The sequence below is a fragment of the Talpa occidentalis genome, unplaced genomic scaffold, assembly GCF_014898055.3.
Source record: "Talpa occidentalis isolate TD23 unplaced genomic scaffold, MPIMG_talOcc4v2.1 talOcc4.14, whole genome shotgun sequence".
Taxonomy (NCBI): domain Eukaryota; kingdom Metazoa; phylum Chordata; class Mammalia; order Eulipotyphla; family Talpidae; genus Talpa; species Talpa occidentalis.
In genome coordinates, this window is record NW_023601433.1 from 16,099,429 (window position 1) to 16,119,432 (window position 20,004).

Genomic DNA, 20,004 nt, shown 5'->3' on the forward strand with positions numbered 1-20,004 from the left:
CCCCCTCGCGCCACCCGGCTGCGAGGACCCGGCGCTGGTGCGCGGGCAGGAGCGGCGCGCCGCGGAGCCCCGGAGTCCCGCGTGCGCCCCAAGGAGCCGCGCGCGGACCTGCCGGCCGTCGGGGGCGCGGCCGGCCGCGGGAACCCACACCTTTCCGTCGTGGGCTGCTCCGCGCCGGGGTCGCCGGGGAGTCGGCGGCTTCTCAGGCCAGCGCCGGCGAGAAGAGCCAGCCAGGGAGGCCCAAGCTCCGGAGAAAGCCGCTCCCGACCCCGGGCCTCCGACCCGCGCCCCGAGCCCCGAGCGCCACGGCACCATGGCCCAGAAGCTGCTGCTCCTCCTCTGCCTGTTCTCGGGCTTGCACGCGCGGTAAGTGGCGCCCGGAGCTCGCAGCCCCGGGTCTCTGAGCCGGGCGGGAGGGCGGCGGGGGGCGCTGTCTGCCAGCCCCGAGTCCCGGGCGCTTCCCGCCGTCGGCTGGGCTGCGGCAGAGCCCGCCAGAGTCCCTCGGGGAGGAGAGGAGAGGGGAATTGGGCCCTCGCCTCGCCTCACCTGTCCGGTCTTCCCCTCCCTTGGCCAGCAGCGTCTCCTGGCCAGGCCTGGAGGGTGTAGCCTTCCCTGCAGTGGACAGTGTGGGGACTCCAAGATGAATGGGCTCTACCCCGCTGCTGAAGCTTTTAGGATCTGGTGTTTTAAAGGGTTTTTTGGAAAACCAGTATGATTGGGGAGTGGTAGAGTCCTCCTCCTAAGCTACCCTGTAGCTCTCCAGTGTTCCAGGGTCTCACACACATGTTCACCGAGATCCTGGATTATTTTCATCAATCTGAATTTTCCCAGGATCCAGGAGTCATGAATTCCTAGCTGCCCAGTTTAAACCAGTCTGGCAAACAGCAGCCCGGCTGGAGGAGCATTGGGACTAGGTGGACACTAGGCGTCCTGCTTCTTCGAAAGAACCCCTCGCCCCGGGGCCTGCACAGGCTTAGGTGCACAGGGGCACCTCTTCTAACCAGCCACTCTCACCCAGGGGCCACACACCTGCTGTCATAAAGCAAGTATGTTGCAATTGTCCAGGTTTCTGCCTGGTAACTGTAAGACATTCTCTAAGCATAAATGCCTTTAGGCTTCCTCCCAAGGAATGGGTGCTTAGAAATGCAACAAGAAGAGAAGAAGCCTGTGGGGATAGAAGTGCATTGGAGCCAGAAGGGTTAACTCTAATTGCTGTAAATTTAACTGGAGATTCTGGGTTTGGTATCTTTCCTTCTGTCTCCTGACCCAGAACCTGCAGGCTGCTCTGTGCTTTAGAAATTGAAATAGCTCCCTTTCCCTCCCACTAACCCCATGCCAAGAATGGCAGAACACCCTGGTCTCCTAAAACATCTTCATTTCCTAGATCTGGGAGCTAGATGTCAGAGAGCACCCCTGTGGGCCATAAGCCCCGCAGGCAATGCCAGAGGTCTGTGTCTTCATTCATATTGTGAAGTACAAGGAAGTAGGAAGGCACATTAGCAAATCCTGCAAGACTTGACTCCCCACCCCCATTCTCACTCCATATTTTTGCTAGGGGTTTGGAGCCGCTAGGAAAAATGCCCTGGCTCTGCCCTCCAACCACCTGTCCTGGCTAAGAGTTGCATTTGCCTGGGAGGACTGAGCCACTGGAGACTCTGAGGCCACCCTGTTCACCAGGCAGGGCACTCCTGGGCCTTTCCACTAAGTTTTTCAGTACTTTATGTGTTGGATGTCTTGGGAGAAATGGAAGGGCACTTTCTGAGGTTGATTCTGCCATGATATATCTTATCTGTTGAGAGTCAGAGAGACGGGCAGACAACCCAGGCATAACTGAGAGGTCCCAAATCAATCTAGGTCTGAAGTCATGTGTACATGACCTTCCTGTTGCCCCTGACTGATGAAGTAGCCATCAGTGGGTTAGGGAATCCACTGTTTAGATTTGTAGAAGGCTGCGTATTGTTCTCAGTACTTTATGTGCTTGGCATCTAACTTGAACCAGTCAGGTTTCTAGGGATTCCCAAATACACACTGTCTTGGAATTCTTCATCCTTCATTCCATCCAGACAGATGTAATGATTTGAATATATTCTATGTCTGATTTGGTTCCCCAGCCTTCCTGGTAGAGGCTGCATATCTGTTTTTAAAATTCCAAAATTTAAACTGATTTTATTGCTGTCTGGCTCTCCTTTGAAAGTGTCTTTGTTCTTTGAATGGGTTTTACAGACATGTAAAATAATCTGGTGCCCACAGTTGTCTTTTTGAACTGCTGTTAATGCTGAGAGGGTACTCATTTGCACACTGGAATGCCTTTCTGGTGCTGAGGTTCCTTGCACAAGGCTCTGGCCCTTGTGCTCTATGGTGTTGCTGGACCACTCCCTGAAGGGAAAAGCTCCCTATCTGATACATACAAATGAGCTTGTTATACATTAAAATGCATTAAGTCACCCCAGGATCTGGGTGATACCCTGAAGATGCCTCTCTGCTTTCTGAGACTTAGGATTCCCTTTTAATGTTTAAAAATACTTCAGACTTTGTCTCTGTGCTTCTGGGTGAAAAGAAGGTGTAAGCCATGAAAATAACCTCTGAGGGTTGCGTACTTGCTTGACGATGGCAAAACAGCACCAGTCTGCTGGCAAGAAAAAGCTTAGTGCAGTGATGAGCTTAGACCCTATAGTCCTGATGACAGAATGCTCATAAAAATGGTCTATAACCTCTTAAAATTTAGGAAGCAATTTTAGCCTTATTCACATACTAGTGGGCCTCCTACAGTGAAATTTGGTTTTCAGCAAAGCCAGGCTTTTCCTGGGGCTGGTAGTGGTTTGGCACTGGCATGGGAGGATTCAGCTTCATTTTCTGAAGTTCTGCGGCGGACTGAGTGAGGTTGGCACTGGAAGAGCCCAGTGCGGAGGTGCCTATTGTTCTCCCCAACCCTGTCACAGAATTGGGGTCTCTTTTACCTCCCGAAGGGATGCTGCTTCTTTTTCTTTTTCCCTTTCCCCACTCTCACCTGGCCTGGCCTACCAGGATGCAGCATTTGCCATTTCAGGAAACCCTCTTCTCACCACTAGAGGGAGAATTTGGCTCATTCTAATACCTGTTATTGAAGTAGCTCAAACTATTTTTCAGAAACAAAGGCTGTGCACACAGAACTGATGAGTTGGTGAGTGTGCTCAGCCTGGGTACCTGCAGCCATGGGCCAGAGCTTGGACTGGCGTGTGGTTACAGCTGCCACTTGGAGAGGGGAGGAGGTGAGGGGGTAAAGCAGAGGGGAAGGGGAGAGTAAGAGAGGAGAGGAGGGCGCAGAGGAGAAAGGGAGAACAGAAGGGGAGAGGAAAGCACCGTGGCCACATTGGAATATGTACTGAGAATGTTCTGTGTGATTCTGCCCGGGCAAGCTGCCCCTCCATCCACAGTCTCCCAGATGCCACTGTTCCAGTGAATTTGAATTTCCAGGTCCTGCGGCTGGCTCCCCAGCTACCCGTGCCATACAGAACCCACTTCTCCCTATCCTTTATCATTTTTGTTTTTTTTCTGCAAAATGATAAAAGTAATATTCCTGATAAAAGTAATATTTTACAGTGACATCTTAAATTCTAAACTATTATCTGTAAAAGCTCAGTTCTACAAAGAATGAAACACAGCACATCACTTATTGAATGTGTGCCTCCAATTTTGTGAGTTCCTATTGATAGCGAACATTCAGTATGAATAAAAATCCACAGCAATTTATAGTTTCTATGGGTGATTTATTTTAACCTTCTAGTCAATAGACATTTAAAAAATAGAATTAAAGTTTAAGAGCAGCCTAGGAAATACTTAAGGGAAGTCATTCTGCAGGTCATATGCACACATCCATTATTAGAATCTCATCCACTCAGGTCCAGATTACCTGACCCTGCCTGAGTCTATGTTATGTCTTCTCACCACTCAAAAAAGACTCAGGTGTATAATGTATGACATATATATATGATTACATAGGTGGTTATAAAATAGGATATAATGATATGATATATACGTGATCTGACGACATAGAGATAATGAACTTTTAGAAGTTTGTTCTTTTAATTTGTTTTATATTTATTATAGATAACTGAAACAATTCCAAAAATTAACTTAAAGAATCCTATCCCAGAACACAGTGGTCCTGAGATGACATTAAAATTGTGCCTTTTGGGCCTCCTCTGGTGGCACAGGCAGTTGAGCGCAGCACTGTGAAGCTGTCTGCAGCCTTTGCAGCGCTGGTTCGATCCTGGCCAGCCGGCGAGGGTCCCACATGGCGCAGCAGACCTCTCCTGTCCCACCCGCTGCTCCCCTCAACAGTGTATTTCGTCATTCTGCCTGGTCTGTTCCCTGCTGTGGCTCTGGTGAATCCTCTCACCCTCCCGTGCATCTGGCTTATACCCCAAGTCTTGTATAAATAAATAAATAAATAAATAAATAAATAAATAAATAAATAAATAAATAAATAAATAAATCTTTTAAAAAAACAAACAAAAACATTGTGCCTTCTGTCTGGGAAGCTAAACTGAAATGAACTCACAGCCAGTCATTTAGGAAAGGGTCTCTAAGTCATGCACACTGACAAACTACACAGGAAGTTTGTTTCATGAGTTTCCTTGCCCTGCTCAGTGGCAGCGCCCTGGAAATGCTGCTTTTAGGCAGGAGATGTTCCTCTTTCAAGCCTCAAAGACAGACTTATGTGGAGACAGCCTCACTCACTAAGAAAACTGGTTTGTCATGGCGCAACCTCTCCAGTCAAGTACTCCTGTCCGAGTGTCACCCTGGTGTGCATGACACCAGCTCAGAGAAACCCAGACATTCATTTGGAACCATTTATTAAGGGAACAAACTGATGGTGACATGTTAGATTTTCTTTTTTAATGTCTGTATTAGCCTGTTCCACAAGAGATGACTCAGTCAGTGTTGTGGGAGGCGTGTCACATTGCCAGAGGATGTTTATCACCCAGTATCTCTGTTCCTTGTCACACCATGTCTTAGCCCAGCAGACCAGCTCCTAGTGCCCCCCATCTGCCAAAGATACCAGTTTCTCTGAGCATAGAAATCACACTCAACTGTCCTCCATGAGTGCCCTTGGTAAAAGATATTCTCACCTCCAACTAAAATGAAGTCTTGGTGTTGGGGCAAGGAAATGGCGTGATAAAGGCATCATCTGATAAAGGTCGGCAGGTTTGTGCCTTTACCTCCCGAGATTCTCAAAGTGAATCCCAGGAAGGCCAAGCCTGCTGCTGCAGCTTTTGAGGTTGCCTTGCTTCTCTCTTTGTCTGTAGTTTAACTTGGTCGGGAGTCATTTTGAGATAGTTAATGAAAACATTATGCCATGTTAATAGCAGTGACTTTTTTCTTATTACATTTTAATTTGTGTTTCATTTTTTTTTTTTTAATTTTAGAAGCAATCCACTGCTTAAATTGAGGGTACTGGGAAATTTCTGCCAGTTCGAAGGGTATTTGGCTGGCTGGGCCAACACTTCCTGGAGCCACTGCTGCAACTTATGTCCCCCCTTTGTACCATAATTACAGGTCCAGAAAGGTGGAAGAGGATGAATATGAAGATTCATCTTCAAACCAAAAGTGGGTCTTGGCTCCCAAATCCCAAGACACGGATGTGACTCTTATTCTAAACAAGTTGCTAAGAGAATATGATAAGAAGCTGAGACCAGACATTGGAAGTGAGTGCTGACGTTTGTTATTCCAATTGAAAATATACTGTGATGACATATATTTTTTAATTTTTAAATATACATTCATAGGATAATGGAGCTACACAGTCATGACTATAATCTGATATCAAAACTAGGAAATAAAGAGGCATGTACATGGTCCCCTGTCATCTCATCACATGTAGATTTGTGTAATGACAGTTGCAATCGAGATAGAGTTGTTTCATCACCATAAAGCTCTCCCTCCTTGTAAAGTCTTTGTAGTCCTGCCCACTTCCCTCCTCCAAAATTCCTAATCCCTGTTAGTCATTCATTTGTTCTCCATTTCTGTGTGGCTGTCACTTTGAGAGTGTTACCTACATGCAATCATTCAGTACTTGAGACTTTGAGATTGGTTTTCCTTTTCTCACCAAAAGGATTTTGGGATCCATTAAAAAAAATTGTGTGTGTACAACATTTGGTCTTTATTTTTGCTGAGTAACCCATGGTGTGGAAATACCACAGATTGTGTATCCATCCACCAGTGAGGAATATTTTGGTTGTTTCCCATTTTTGTCTATTACAGATACACTAACTGCACATATGGGTAAAGAATTTTGTGTGGACATAGGTTTTATTCTCTGGGTTCAGTCTCTTTGAATATGATTGCTATGTCATGTGAGGAAGGTACGTTTAATTTTTTAAGAGATTGTCAAACTCTTGTCTAACTTGGCTGTACCATTTTCTGTGCCTACCAGCACTACTTTTTCATTTAACTGCTTGGGTAGAATAGGTTGCTATTGCATTATGCTCTTAATTTGTATTTTCCTAATGGTTAGCAATACTGAATTCCTTTTATATGCTTATTGGCCATCAGTAAATCCTTTTCATTGAACTAGCTCTTCATATTATTTGCCCCTGTAAGAAATGAGGTCATTTTATTTTTTTCTATTGCATATTAAGAGTTCTTCATATAAACTAGAGAGGATTCTTTTGCCAGATGTAGTTTGCTTTTTTTCTCTTTCAGTTTGTACCTTGCAGTTCATGCTCTTTTTAGGATCTCTAACTGAGGGAAGTTTTTTATATTGATTAAGTCCAATTTACTGATTTTTTTCCCTTTACGGAGCATGATTCTGGAGTAATGACTAATAACTTTTCATTAATCCCTAGTTCCTGAAGATATTCTCCTTTGTTTTCTTCTAAAAGGTTTATAATTTTGTATTTTTTACATTTTAATTCATTGTCAGTTTTGAGTTAGTTTTTATGTAAGATCAAGATGTACAGTTTAGAACTAAATTACTTATTTTTTCAATTTTTGCACATAGATACCAGTTTTGGCTGTAGATACCCAGTTACTTCCTATATTGAATTGTTTTTGCATATTTGTCAAAAATGTTTTGGCTCATGGACTCCCCTGGTGGTGCAGCAGTTGAGCGCTGGGCTGTGAAGCTGCCTGCAGCCTCTGCTGCGCTGTTTTGATCCCTGGCCACTGGCAAGGGTCCCACATGGCATGACAGATCTCTCCTGTCTGGCCTGCTGCTCCCCTCAGCAGTGTACTTCGTCAGTCTGCCTGTTCTGTTCCCCGCTCTGGCTCTGGTGAATTCTCTCACTCTCCTGCGCTTCTGACTGTACCTAGTGCTTGTATAAACAAACAAACAAACAAACAAACAAATAAATAAATAAATAAATAAATAAATCGTTAAAACAAATTCTTTTGGCTCAGTTGGGGGGCTATCTCTTTGTTCTCTATTTTGTTTCATTTATCTGCATGTTGATCATTGTGTCACTACTTACTGATCAGTATGTAGTAAATCTTGTAGAGCAATTCTACCTTTATTCCTCTTTTTCAAAAGTCTTCTATCACCAATTCCTCTTTCTTTTCCTCTCCTTCTTCTTGTCTTCTCCCTCCACCTCCTCGTCCTTCTTTCTTGATGATCTTCTATAAGATAACACTTAGATTTCTGATTTAAGACTATTTTTGTTGGAAACATTTAGTGATTTAAATTGCCAGCTCTGTGGTGCTTTATCTTAAGCTCGCAGATTTTGATATTTTGTGCTTTCATTTCCATTCATTCAATTCAATATATATATATATATTTTTTAAAGATTTATTTATTTATTTATTTATTTATTTATTTATTTATTTATTTACAAGCACTGGGTACAGTCAGAAGCGCAGGAGGGTGAGAGAATTCACCAGAGCCAGAGCGGGGAGCAGAGCAGGCAGAAGGACCGAAGTACACTGCTGAGGGGAGCAGCTGGCGGCAGGAGAGGTCTGCGCGCCATGTGGGACCCTCCTCTGGTGGCCGGGGAGCAGCCAGGGATTGAACCGGCGCTGCAGAGGCTACAGGCAGCTTCGCAACCCAGCGCTCAACCGCTGTGCCACCGGGGAGGCCCTCAATTCAATATATTTTTAAATTTTCTTTTGAGAATTTTTTCTTTAACCCATGGATTTTTAGTAGTGTGCTTTTAGGTTCCAAGTGTTCGGAAATTTTCTTGTTTTCTCTTATTGATTATGATTTGATTCCGTTGTCAAAGAACAGACTCTATATAAGTTCAGTTCTTTTAAACTTGTTAATGTTTAACTTTTGCTCCAGATTTGGCCTGTTTTGGTGAATGTTTGATAGGCACTTGAAAAGAATGTGTGTTCTGTTGTTGCTGGATGGCTTGGATATTCTTGTTTAGTGATATTGCTAAGTTCTTCTATATCTTTCCAGATTTTCTGTCTAGTTGTTCCATCAGTTGTCTTAATAGATCAACAATGAATAGATTAGACAGTAAATTCTGATCCAACAACAAATAAGAGAAGTATGTCTGGCCAGGAATGAAATGTGTGCAATTGCTGCTATAAGACCTGCACATTATCACGATGATGGTAAGAGAACTTGGGGATGAAAACAACATAGTTTCATCGGATGCACCCAGATTATGGTTTGTTTTCTCATCTCCATAGGACTCAGTTTCATTTAGAAGCTAGCAGTTTGCCAGTCCTCTCTCTAACTTAGCTTTCCTCTCCCTCTGCTTTTCCAAGTCTCCACTTTATACATAGCAGGACCTAGAAGTTCTCTGGTTACAATAGGCATAGAATTTCAAAAGCCTACAGTGTAATGTGCAGATGTATGTCCCATGCAATATTGGAGCAGTCACATCATCTTTCTGTGTCACAGTTGCCTCTTCCATATAATGAAGTAAAGGGACCAAATTACTCTTATCCATCTAAGTTACCACTGAACAAGTTTCTCATACTCCATTGTCATCAGTGTTTTCCCTTTATAACTCTATGAAAGTTCTATCCAGTGTGAAGCATGTTCAGCAATTCTACGTTTAGATGGAAAGAGAAGATTCAGAAATGTTATGAATTTTCTTAGACACTGTGGTTGATCTTAGAGCAAAGATAAATAAGTTATTGTCCTACTGGGTAAATCTAGTCCAGTTGGTTCTTTGTTTATTCTGTGCTAGAATGCAGCAAAGCACCTTCCATCCATGGTATTATTTGGATGATATTATTTCTACCTCCTGTGAGGTGGAAAAATAGACATGGGTATAAGTGGGTGAGCTTATTTCCAACCAAGGTCTCTCTGATTCTGTAGCTGAATCCTTTAGTTACTGCATTATTTATAGAAAATGCAAGACAAAACCATTTAAAAAAAAAACAGGGCACCCCTCTTTCACAGACACAGCATGACACTTGGAAGGGGCCATACTGAGGCTTTGTCATGCACAGAAGGTAGGCAGAATTTATGATCCCAGAGATTTTATTTTTCCTTATATACATAAGGAACTGTGAATTTTCCAAATGAAATAGCACACATACACACAAGAACAAATGCTTCTTGTTCACACTTAAGAACAATATGCAGGCAAACTTGCTAAAGCTTTATGTCATTTAGTCCTCAGAAGTCAACTAAGTCCCCATGGTCACTGGGATATTTAGGATTCCTCTTCCTGTCTCATATAAATGATAAATAATATCTGGTAGAATTCAGCAACTTGCTGATACTCAGTCATACTAAGTGCCCAAGAACAGCTCTCTTGGTGACGAGACAGAATTGGACACCATTTCCTCCATGGCTTAGGACTCTCCTTAAAGGAGAATTTCCCATGAAAATCTGATTCCTTTTCTTTTCTCACTACTTTTATCACATGTATCCTTTTTAAATTTGTTATAATCACCATGCCTCCTCACTGGAGCACAATCAACTTATTTTATATAATCTTGTTCTATTCATGGATTTACTCTTAGTTTATCATAATTACCAGTTTGTTTTTTTTTTTTTTTTTGCTCACTTCCCTTCTCACTTCCTTCTTTTTTCACCCACTCAGCCCATGTTTGCTGAGCACTCCCTCTGCACCAAGCCCAGAGCATGGAGACCCCTTAAGCAACAAGGACCCTGTCCACACTTGGGTTCTTCTGATGGGCAATGGAAGGAAAAGGGCTCTCCAAATAGCACTTAGGAGGTGATATTGGAGTAAAGAAAGCCTGTTTAAGGCACTCCATGGATTAAACCCTTCAAACCTTCACATTGCTTCTAGCTTAAAGTTCAAGTCCTTCAAGGAACACAAAGAGGCAGCCATTTTATGGCCCTTGTCTACTTCTTTCATTTCCAGACACTCTGCACCTCACATATTATACACTCTGGAGACTCCAGCCCTCCCATTGTCCTCATCAGAACACTTGCTTTCGCTTTTCTCTTTTCCCACCATGTGAGTCTCTTAACCCCTTTTTCCCTCTCCCACTCTGGGCTCAATTACTACTTTTCTTCAAACCTCAATATCATCTCTTCTGAGTGCCTTCTTTCCTGACCTACATCCCCTCTTGTCACCAACAGGGTGGGTCAAATATCTGTTCCCAGAGTTTCTCCTAGCATTAGCTTTCATCTCTAAAGGAGGAGATGATACTTTTGAAGGACTGTCTTGAGGTTGATATGATGTCGTATAACTATGAAACAGTTCTGCAAACTTCTGTGTGGTTTCCATAATTCTGCAGTTGAGAATTGATGTTTTTCCCCCAGGACACAGTTCCCAATTTCTAACTATAGATGCATCTGTTTACATTGGCATCTCCCAATGTACATGGTCCAGCCGCCTCCACAGAGATCCCACATCAGGAAATAAGTTAAATGGCTCATCACTGTCATTGTCAACAATAAATAGAGGGAATCAAACACACTCATTTACGTGGCATATCCACATGGAATCCTCTAATTAGTTTTCATAATACAAATTGTGATCATATGTTTTAAAAATACTCACTAAACTCCCAGCTATTACCTCTCCTCAACTAACTTCTAAATTATAAATGTGTCTGTTTTAGTTTCCTGTCTTTAACTGTCCATCCATCATTCTAAGTAATACTTCAGCTGTGTCCTTTACTAGTTCAGGGATATGTAGAGTGTCATTTATCTCGGGAACAGATCATGGATATGAGCTTGAAAAGGCTGGCGGAGGATAAGGTTTTTAGTAGGAGAATTGAGAAGAGGAAGAGAAATAACCTGAGTGAATTTCTCTCCCTTCAGGGTTTCAAGAAATTTAAACCACTCTTCTGAAAAAAGATTATTGCAGAATACAGATTCCTTCTCCATAATCTGGACTATAGATGCCAAACATAATCAGTGTGTGGGGGGGAAAGTGTGCCTATAGGATACATCCAATGTACAGAAATGACATATAGATTCACTTAATTCAGGCAAAATATTTGAATTATCCTCTCTGGGCATCTATGGATAGAGGAATTCATTTTCTATTTCCCGTCTTAAGATGTTTGCATATCTGGACTTCTTTTCCAGGCTTTTTTAAAGCTTATATTCACGGTTTAGTTAAAACTTCTTTGAAATGGGAGCTGAGGAATACCCCGTATATGTGGACACTCAGTACAGCTGTGCTTCTGCTGTACCCGGGTGGCAGAGTCAGGGACCAACCTCCCCCCCCCCACCCTACCACCCCCCCCACAGCGGGATCCCACATGCTCTCCCTGCATCTGAGCACTGAAGAAGATGCCACCGGAGCTTGATCCTTCACTCTTGTCAGAGCTGGAGGACTTGGTGGCCAGGCACTGACTCAGAAGTACTGGAGGGACCCAGTAACTTCCCCTGTGGGCTCAAAGGAAGCTGCTCCTTCATACTCCAGAGTTATGTTCCTGGCTGAGGAAGGAGAGAGAGAAAATGACCCCAACGTGGTGAGAGATAATTTTTTTTTTTTGGAGATAATATAACTTCAATACCTGAAAGGAATAGCAAGTAGGCATTAATACTAAGTATTTTTATTGAAGAAGCATTGCAGGACAACTTTTTTTTTTTTAAAGATTTTTTTTTTTTTTTATGAATGCAAGAACTGGGGTGTAAGCCAGAGGTGCTGGGTATGTGTGTGTGTGTAAGAGAGAGAGGATTCACCAGCGAGGGTGGGGAACAGAACAGGTTGGAGCTACTGAAATACACTGCTGAGAGGAGCAGAGGGCGAGAAAGGAGGGGTCTGCTGTGACATGTGGGTTGCTCCCTGGCCAGCTGCGGATGGAACTGGAGCTGCAGTGGTTGGTGATAGCTTGATAGCACTGTGTCTTTAACCCCTGCACCACCAGGGAGGCCCATTGCAGGACAACATTACATTCCAGGTGTGCATCATTATAAATCAGCATGTGTTCATACTAAATCACCACTTCTAGTCCAGTTCTGTCTTCACTACATACTTGTTCCCTTTTACCTAGTTTATCCATCACCCCCCCCCTACTCCTGGTAACCATTAATTGTCAGAGTCTAAAAGTTTATTTTTGGGGCCTCTCCTGTTGGCGCAGCAGTTGAGTGCTGGGCTGTGAGCTGCCCGCTGCCTCTGCAGCGCCGGTTCGATCCCCAGCCACCGGAGAGGGTCCCACATGGCACGACAGACCTCTCCTGTCTCGCCTGCTGCTCCCCTCAGCAGTGTATTTTTTCAGTCTACCTGTTCTGTTCCCTGCTCTGGCTCTGGTGAATTCTCTCACCCTTCCACGCTTCTGACTACCCAGTGCTTGTATAAATAAATAAAGAAACCTTAAAAATAAATAAATAAATAAAAGTTTATTTTTGTTTTGCGTAGTTTATCTGTTTTCTCTACCACATAGATATGAAATCACACAGTATTTGTGTTTCTCTGACTTATTTTACTAAGCATAATAATTTTTAAAGCAAGCCTTATTATGCTTCTCTTTAATATCTTTCTGTGAAAAATTGTGAGCATAATCGAGTTAGCATAGAAGTATAAAATGAATGCTTCAGGACTGTTAGTCATGGCTATGACATTCCTGAGAGTGGCCTGGAGGGCCAGGGAAGACCCCCACCTTTCTTTGAGATGGTTCCCAGTGTGTGTGTGTGTGTGGGGCGACACCTTCTGCCACATCCTGCTGCATGGTTTCGAGAGTTTCAATTGGAATAGTGAACTGGAGTGAATTTTGAAATATGTGACAAAGCTATACAATGAATGAATGTATTGTTAGGATATTATGATTTAATAATGGGTGCAATTGCTCCTAGTTCTGATGGTTTTCATACTTCAAGAAAAAATAAGAGATATGTTGTTTTAGTCTGAATCATCGGAAAGAAACACAAACGTTGAAGTATGTTTGTACATCCAAAGAAGAGGGAGCTGAGGGTAAGATATGGGGGCATCTTGGGGTCCCTCAAGCTATAGTGCACTGAGGGATGGCAATTTAACTACCTCAGCTGAGCCCAGACTGTTGGAGGAAGCTTCCGACTTCTTCAAGTCAAACTATCTTTTCCTTTCCTGGAAGCATCAGGTAACATCTCAGCTGTACATTTAGGTGAGTCTGGCTAGTTAGTCCTCACCCCAAAATTACAACCTATTTACAGATGGATGAGTTGACATTTTCTGACAATTACTGTATATCCAGAAAATAATTCAAATGTATTCACTTTCAGAACAGATGCAGGAGGAGAGAAGACAGACATTCTTAATTGCTGTGCTTGAAGTAAAAGCTATTACTGTAGACTTAGTTAACTGATTCTCTCACAAAGTTAATTCAAATGCATAGGGGAGGTGGAGAAATTATACCTGTCATGTCTGTGAGAGACTAATTAGGAATCTGGAGGACTCTGGGTTAAGATCCATTAACTCAGTTTAACACACCTTGGTAGGTGACCATTCCACATGTATTCTGCATCAATTTTGGAAATAATCACTTATATACACACTCCTTAGCTCTGTGGATTTCACCATGGCATGAGATATAGTCTAAGGCAGATCAATGTCTAGTTTGAGATCAAACAAGGCAAGGCTGCAATAGAACCTATGCATGCAATTCAGTTTATTAAAACTCTTCACTGGGCTCATTTTCTTGTAGGGAACATATAAAGAGAATTCATTGTGTATTTTAATTTTCTTACAGGCAAGTGAGTAAATAACTGAGTTTATACTTCCTCAGATATAATCTAATGACAACTTGATTTGAATATTCAGTTCAGTTCATAGAATAACAAATGATCCGTTTCTTAATGTTTATTCATCGCTACTCCTGGAATTGAGCAAAATAGCTTTATGTGGGCCAAAAAGTATTTGAATGAGAGAAAAGATCTGGACTTTTCTACCAGTTACCGGAAGATTCATTGAGAGAAAGAAGCAACCTCTCTGATCTGTAGGCTTCCATTTCTAAATGGAATAATTAAGATTATATCCAATACCTGTTTGAAGAATTATAGATTCTAACACCTGACCCATAGTGAGAGGACAGTAAGGTGCTTTCGATCATTCTGTTCCCAGGCTCACACTGTTTCGGCTGCTGCTCTTTCAATTTGGCTTATGAGTAGTAGAACAGAGTCCTCAGACAGCTCTGCTGTCATAAAAGCTTTGTATTATATTGAGATTTCTGTTCAGCTGTCGGCATTTCATCAGCCTATAATTAACATCCTGATCCAAAATATCTTACAGATCCTTTTAGAAAGTCTTACTGTGCCCATACTGATTAGCTTGTTATCCTACTAATTCACATTTGAGGGACAAATGCAGATGTAAAAATCTCAGTTTCCTAGAATATCATGGTCTGAAAGGACTCTACAGGGAATCTGCCCAACAAATCCAAAATCTGGTTTTGTATTAGAATTACCTGGAGAATTCTTTTAAGATACAAGGTCAAGCCCAACTCCAGGGCTGACTACATTGTAATATTAATCTTTTTTTTCTGATAGATCACTGATTCCTATTTAGATTGCATTACTACCATTCTTATGCTTACTTTGCATTTCATTTGCTTTCGTTATGCTTTCTTTAGATGGAACATAAGGTCATTTATTTGAGACCTTTTCTAATTTTACTGTTTTGTGTTATACACTCTTCCTAAGTATTACTATTGTGATTTCCCACAGGTTTCATTTTTTATCTTATTTTTATTCAATTAAAAATACTGATTTGCTTTTTGATTTCTTCATTAATCCATGAGTGATATTCATTTAGACATACCATAGATACATGTTTTCCAAATACTTGGAGTTATACCTGATATTCTCCTGTTACTCTCATTTAGTTCCACTATGGTTAAAGAACATTCTTTTATGAGCTAAGTCCTTTTAAATTTATTCACATATGTTTTATGGTCCAGAATAGGTTCTATATTGGCATTGAAGCAATGTGTTTTCTACTGTTGTTAGTGGAATGTTCAGTGAATCAGTTCAATTACTAAATTTAGTTCATACTTTTGTATAAATCTACTTGATGATTTTGAAAATGATTTCTAGCAATTGTTAAGTGTGGTTTTGGAATCTCTGGCAATACATGTGGATCTCTCTCTCTTTACAGTTCTATCAGTGTTTGAATTATGAATTTTGGTGCACTGTTATTAGGGGTAACAAAAATTAAGAGCTTCATGTCCTCTAGATTAATTGACCATTTTATCATTGTAAAATGAATATCCTGGCAATATTCTTGCTATGAAGTCTTTGTCTGGTATTAAAATAGACACCCTGACTTTCTTTTGATTAGTGTTAGTATGGTATTGGTCTTTTCTTCTTTTTACTTTAAACTTGTATTTGTCTAAAGTATGCTTTTTGTAGGCACCATGTAAGTGGGGCTGGCTTTTTAAAAATTAAGCCTAACAACCTCTGGCTTTTTCATGGCATCTCTAGTCCTTTTACATTGCGTGTAATTATCAATGCTGTCAAATTTAAGTCTATGATCTTTTTATTGGGATTCTATAGATTCTTTTTGTTATTTTTACCCCTTTTTATGATTCCTTATGTTTTCCTTTGTCTCCTTATTAGCTGTTGCCCTTTATTTTGTTATTTTAGTGGTTCTGTTCAAGATTTATAGTATACATCATTAACTTGGGAAAATCTACTTCCAGGTGATATTATATTACATCACATATAGTATAAAAATATTGCAATAGTATATTTCTATCTCCTCCCTCCTAAACTTCATGCTTTTGTGGTCATTCATTTTACTTAAACATGTTATGAATTTCATAGGACACTGTTTCTATTTTTGTTTAAATAGATTACATATATTTGCACATATCATTCCCATTTCTGGTGTTTTTTCTTTGCTTTGTATAGATCCATATTTCTTTCTTTTATCATTTCCATACTACTAAAATAACTTCCTCTAACTTTTCTTTTAATATGAGATTATTGATGATGATTTTTTTGTGGGAATTTCTTTCCATTTGCTGTATGCCCTTACATAGTTTTCAGAGATTTTCAAAGTATTTTTTTTCAGCTTTATTGATGAATAGTTGAAAAATGTAAGATATCTAAAGTGTACAACATGATAATTTGTTATGTATGTACATTCTGATATGACTCCTCTTCTCTAGTTGATACATCTATAATTATACATGTTTTGATGAAAACATTTAAGTTCTACTCCATTAGCATGTTTCAGTTATACAGTAGAGTGTTATTAACTATTGTCACTTGTTATGTATTTGATCCTAATAATTTCCTCCAGTTAAATAACTATTTTATTTGGAAGAAGTTCTACTAAGTTCCTCATTCTGCCATTCTGAAAGTCCTGTCTCTTACCTTCATGTTTGTTTAAATAGATTATATGTATTTGCTCACATATGATGGTTAAAGACTTTTTCCCCTTCTTTTCTTTTTGTTTTATTTTCCTTGTCAGTACTTACACATTGCTCCACTGTCTTTTCTTTTGCATTGTTTCCATGGGAAATTTACTGTTGTATTTTTCTTTTTTCCTTTAAATTTATGTTTTCCACATATGAATTATATAAGATTTTCCCTTTTATTCTGTGACTGAGTAATTTGATTATGAATTACCTTATGACATGTTTCTCATGTTTGAGTTTTCTTGAACTTTTAGATTTGTGGATTTATGCTTGCTATTAAATTTTTACAATGAAATATAATTAACTCAATGATGTATTTTTTGCTGGTTCCTGCATTTCTCTCCTGTCAAAGGATTCTAATTGTGAACATTTTAGACCGTTTGAAGTCACTCTGCAGATCACTGATGCCCTTTCCATTGAATCTTTTTCTTTTATATATGTTTTATTTTAAATAGTTTCTATTGCTCTATCTTCAAGTTCGCTATTCTTTTTTTTCAAGTATTCATCTATTTATGCATACAAGAACTGGGGTACAGGCCAGAAATGCAAGGGAAGGGTGAGAGAATTCACCAGAGACAGAGTGGGGAGCAGAACAGGCAGATCTACTGAAATACAGCGGGTAAGCCATAAGAGGTCTGCTGCGCCAAGTGGGTCACCTCCCTGGCCAGTGATCGAACTCGTGCGGATAGCCTCATAGTGCTGATGCTTAACCCCTTGAGCCACCGGAGAGGTCCCAAGTTAACTATTTTTTTCTACTACTATGTCTAATCTACCATTAACCTTTCTCTCTCTCTTTTTTTTTTTTTCATTTCAAATAGCAAAGTCTGCATCTCTAGAAGTTTTATTTATGTCTCATATATATCCTCAGGTATCTACTTAGCATTTTGAAAATCCCTGTGTTTCTTTTTTTAATATATAGAATAACTGTCAATAACTGTCTTAATATTCATGCTATTAATTCTAATGCCTGTATCGGTCTATGTCAATTTCTGTTGATTGACTACTCTTACCATGAATTACATTTTCCAACTTCTTTGCATGCCTGTTAAATTTGTTGACATTTAAAATGTTGTGACTTTACCTTGTTGACTGCTGGATATTTTTATATTTCTATAAATATTCTTGCGTGTCATTCTGGCATGCAGATAAGTTACTTGGAAACTATTTGATCCTTTAAATATTGCTTTTTTCATTTGTTAGGAAAATCTAGAGAACTTCTCTGGCAGGTTCTTGAGATTTTCCTGACTATACCAAAAGTCCCATGAACTTGGAATTTTCTGACCCCAGTTTTTTTTAGAGCACTGTTCACCATGACACGGAAACACAGAAAACTGTTCTTTACATTGGTTTTGGCTAATTCCTCTCTCTCTCTCTCTCTCTCTCTCTCTCTCTCTCTCTCACACACACACACACACACACACACACACACATACACATACATACACACATGCTCTGTTTGATACCAAAGAGAGGACTCTGTAGATGTCCATGATTATCTCTGCACAACTTTATCTTTTCCTGCGTTGTTTTCTGTGAATCCTAAATGCATTGTTCTCCTTACTCTCAGCTTTGTCTCTTCAACTCAGGGAATCCACTGAGCTCTAACTGGGTGCCTTTCCCTGAGCGACAGCTTAGAAATTCAAGGCAGTGTTCTGGGGTAATTGTATGGCTAGCTTTACTTGTTGCCTGTGTCAGACACCATTGTGCTCCATTGATTTATGTCTAGTGTCATGAAAACTGTTATTCATTCATTCATTCATTCATTCATTCATTCATTCATTCATTTATTTATTTATTTGCTGTTTCAAGTGACAGAGTAAACCCAGCTCCTATTGCTCCCTCTTTGGTGGAAATAGAAGTGTTCATGTTCTGACTGAGTTTCATGTTGCAAGCCTATTTCTTCCCCGCAGGCTCACATATGTGGTCTTTGAATTTCTTCCAATACTTGATTTGAGGAGTTACCTATTAAATTATGAATAGCAGGAGGCTCTGTATGGTTCTTTTTAGCCACTTTCTTATTGGGATACTTTCATATTTGTTATAAGACAAAGATGTGCAGTAGTTAGTAGTTATGTTCATCCTGGCTTTATATTAAGCTATTGTATTCCCAAACAAGTCCCTACTAGATTGTGAGAAGAAAGAGAAAGGTGAGGTAATATTTACAGTCCCCAGTGTTCTGTTTTCTCTGAGACAATGCTTGCATTTGGTTGAATCTATTAACACTGTCTGACTTAGGAACACATGGAAAAAGGGACTTTGCCTTGAAAGGATGTGTCCATATCTAAACTTTTGGACTCTGTTCAGGGCACAGTGGACTCTTTGGGGAGTTTTTAATGAATCTTATTAACTAGTTGCAAATATTGTATGATATCTATTTTGTGGGTAGTTTTATGTATATACACATATGTGTTTACATTGATTACTTAGGAAACCATTTAATTTTACCTGTGTCAACCACAATAATAAATAAGTTGAACATTTAAATGTTCTCATTAACAAACTCAATCTTATTCCCACAACAGTTTATTCATTAATTTTCATATTGAATTTATTTTAAAAATTCTTTTTGAAATATATTAAGTTTCAGATGTCTATTCTTAAAAATCAAAATCTGTATATACTACATTGAATTTGCCACTAAAGACTCAATTCTGTCCTTCACCATACAATTGTCCCCTTTAACCACTTCCCTCTTCTTCCTCTGTTACCCACTAATTTGGTTTTATAGTCTAAAAAAGTTTATTTTTCTTTTATTTAGTTCTTTTTTTTGTTTCTTTATTCAGAACATGTGAGTGAAACCATTTGATATGTGTCTTCCTCCATCTGATTTATTTCACCTAGCAAATACCCTCTAGGTTCATCCATATTGTTGCAAATGGCTGGATTTCATCTTTTTGATAGCTGAGTAGTATTCCATCGTGTATATATACCGCATCTTAATCCACTCTGTTGATGGAGACTTAGACTACACGTTCAGGGTTCATTTCTATAGTTTATTAAGAAATAAGATTAAATATAAATAAAGAATTATACTAAATTTTAAAACTTTTCTGCTATTATATCTCTCAAGCCATAATTATAATTTGTTGGATTGAGTTCACTGCCTGAACTCATATACTGATGCTGCACCACAGTGTTTTCTGTCAGGGTTTTGTGGGTTAATTGGTCCGGGACATGGGGGGATTTCCAACATTATTTCAGGACAGAGCCAATTAAGTATCTGAATCCATCTCCATCTTCCTAGCAGAAGGTCAGTCTACTAAGATAACACATCCTCTAAGCCACCCATTCTGATTTCAAAAACCT

General features: G+C 40.2%; 1 protein-coding gene across 1 annotated transcript in view; it reads left to right on the forward strand.

Moving 5' to 3' along the window:
* The first annotated feature begins 244 nt into the window (after nucleotides 1-244).
* Nucleotides 245-20,004, forward strand: part of GABRG3 (gamma-aminobutyric acid type A receptor subunit gamma3) — a 422,587-nt gene continuing 402,827 nt past the window's right edge. Inside the window, exons 1-2 of the mRNA XM_054694802.1 lie at nucleotides 245-366; nucleotides 5,539-5,687. Of these exons, the coding sequence (XP_054550777.1) occupies nucleotides 314-366; nucleotides 5,539-5,687 (202 nt within the window). The 5' untranslated portion in view covers nucleotides 245-313. The remainder of the gene's footprint in view (nucleotides 367-5,538; nucleotides 5,688-20,004) is intronic.